Below are 2,676 nucleotides of genomic sequence, written 5' to 3'. Positions count from 1 at the left end.
AAACAACAGGTATAGTACAGTAGTACAATTTGTTTAGAGTTGCTTCGTAGTACTAGTACTGTACTAGTAGTACATATAATAGTATTAACCCGCTCGGATTTGCTTCCCATCCGAGCGGGTTAATAACGTTAGTAAGCTTACAATTTGTTTAGAGTTGCTACGTAGTACTAGTACTGTACTAGTAGTACATAGTAGTACAGTAGTACCTATCTATACTCACGAAGTATCCGCACTTCATTTCGAAAGCTATTCGTTCTCATGGGATTAAATTGTTACACTATTGAGCCAACCGAAATTTCATGTGCTGGGTATATTCTTAATCCAAATTTGAGTTTCATTTGCGTGAGATATACGAGTAGCAAAACAACAGTTCACACTGTCAATTGTCTCGCGAACTGATAGATGTTGCTTTCCACTATATTTCTACTTCTTACTACCTCTGTTTTCGAACTATTGCGAGCGGAAATTCAACCACATTGTAAAATCAAGTGTACAGAATCTAAATTTAATTAATTTCATCGTCTGACCTGAGGTCTGAAATGACAGTCAGGTTGCTCAACAGAACTGCCACCTCTTCTAACCTTTCTTCTTCCTCAAGTCTCAAGTTCATCATGCCTAACACTAACTCGTCCTCTTGAGTCTCTTTGCTACGAGGAATTTTATATCTATTGTCACCATCGCATGCAATAACAACATTCATGACACGTCGTAATGTCAAAAAGGTTTTGTCCAGTGTCATGGGCGACACGAAACCCCGAAACTCAAACGAATCTTTCACAGCAAAACAATCAACTCCCCCATCGTCTGACACTCGAGGGATTGCTGAAGTGCCTGAATAGAGTTAAAGAAGCCTAGGTCGAGAACATTTAGGTCAGGCGATTGTGGTGGTTGGTTTCGCATCTGAATGTCCCAACCTCCATCTGACGCTGCACTGACAAACGCTGGGTCTTCTGGTGCAATGTGCGGACGCGCATTGTCTTGTTGCAAGAACACTGTTCCCGTTTCAACGCCGCTTGGCCAGCGCCAACTTGACTTCAACGCGGGCAGCACTTTGCGCACAATCAGGTCGCGGTAAACGTCTACAGCGAAACCCTCATCTCATCAGTCAAATTTGACTTGGTTAAAGCGAAACCCTCATCTCATCAGTCAAATTTGACTTGGTTTTTGTATTGGATTTTGTCATGGCGCTTGGACTCCAAATTTGAATATATAATTCACATAAAAATACTCGTAGATGCGTCAAAGCGCAAGGAACACGCTCCATTAATTTATCTGCCAATCCGAGATCTGGAAGTTACCCAACTGTTTCTGCTCGCAATAGTTCGAAAACAGAGGTAGTATATTTTTAGTTTGTATTATCAACGGGTGACCATAGGGGGCGTAGGATGGATGACGTGCCCAGACATCGGCGATGCATGAGGATCATCGTGGAAAGGACCCATGACCAGTCGCATGAGCTTCATACCCACGTCAAAAAGCCGTCAAGGGACCTTTCCACGACCGACACCCGATCCTCATGCACCGCGAATGTCGGACCACGCCATCGCACGGATAATCCAGAACGCCTACAGATACCACCAAGATATCGTCAATTGGTTCGTGCATTCTTGTAGCCGATCATAGTCCATGCCCCCTTCTAGAGCTCCTAGTACTACCGATTGTATTATATGACCTCGTGATGCTGCCATCACAAAGGTACTACGTAGTATAAGGTTGGATGGGTCGATTATCTTCGAATTCGGTCCTTCCCAAGAGGTCTCAGTGGTCGCTTGACCTTACAGTTAGCTAGCTTTTAGATATTTCACTTTTACATTTTGCCTAGCATTGGATCTACTCCTTGCTTGCTGTGTCCCTCTTGGTAAAGCCGAGGAAATCTGGTCCTGACGTCCGAACGAACCTCGGGACCTTCGAAAGTTTTGTGCGTCTAACCTGTACGACCGCCTCATACGCTATCCAGCACGGACAATCCTCTGAAACCTTGACGTCCCATCCAGAACTCCTTCATGGATTGTCCGTGCTGGATGGTGGGGATCATGGAACATAGTGCATGCGGACGACTTGTGGACATTGACAACCAACCATCAAAACCAACTATCACATGACACCATCCAGGCACCTTCCCATGGAAAGTGTCTGGACGTTGGCGTTTACACATATGACGGACAAGCTTGTGTCAAGAGACACGCACAGTGACAGGGAATATTGCGATATCCCGCAAAATATACTACTGTACCGTAGTTGGAGTGGCATATTATTATTTATTCTGTTTTTAAGGATATTTTCGGCCGAATAAGAGCATCTCCACCGCGCCCAGTAAATTGGCCAATCAGTAAATCTGTGTGCTGATTTACTGAAAATTTACTGAAATATTTTCGCACCGCACCATTATCCGGTTCAGTACTTTGCTGACCAGCAAATACTACGTAGTATTCCAGTAAGAGTCACACAGATTTGATGGACTTGTACTGGATTTGCTGGAGTCAGTATCCGGTTATAGTGGCCGGATATCGACATCGGTGCATAAACATGGCCTCCAGGGTCGGTGATGGCATAGGTCGAGGTGCAGTTGTGGCGGCCCTGGCACGATATGTATGCCGCAGTCAATAACTTACGCCTTGCGGTGATGACTCTTGCGGTGTAGGTCAGTTGCGGCCGATAGCGCATTCGCACGCGGTC

The 2,676-nt window shown here is 45.1% G+C and overlaps 1 protein-coding gene across 1 annotated transcript; it reads right to left on the bottom strand.

The window, feature by feature from the left end:
• Positions 1-774: 774 nt before the first annotated feature.
• Positions 775-1,544, bottom strand: H257_18037 (hypothetical protein; the record flags this gene model as incomplete). The annotated part of the gene is made up of 2 exons (XM_009847046.1): positions 775-1,079; positions 1,523-1,544. 2 exons carry the CDS (start codon positions 1,542-1,544, stop codon positions 775-777), a joined length of 327 nt encoding a protein of 108 aa, XP_009845348.1.
• Positions 1,545-2,676: the final 1,132 nt, after the last annotated feature.

Source organism: Aphanomyces astaci (genome assembly GCF_000520075.1).
Source record: "Aphanomyces astaci strain APO3 unplaced genomic scaffold supercont1.132, whole genome shotgun sequence".
NCBI classification, from domain to species: Eukaryota; Oomycota; class Saprolegniomycetes; order Saprolegniales; family Verrucalvaceae; genus Aphanomyces; species Aphanomyces astaci.
This window is presented reverse-complemented; position numbering and strand designations above follow the sequence as displayed.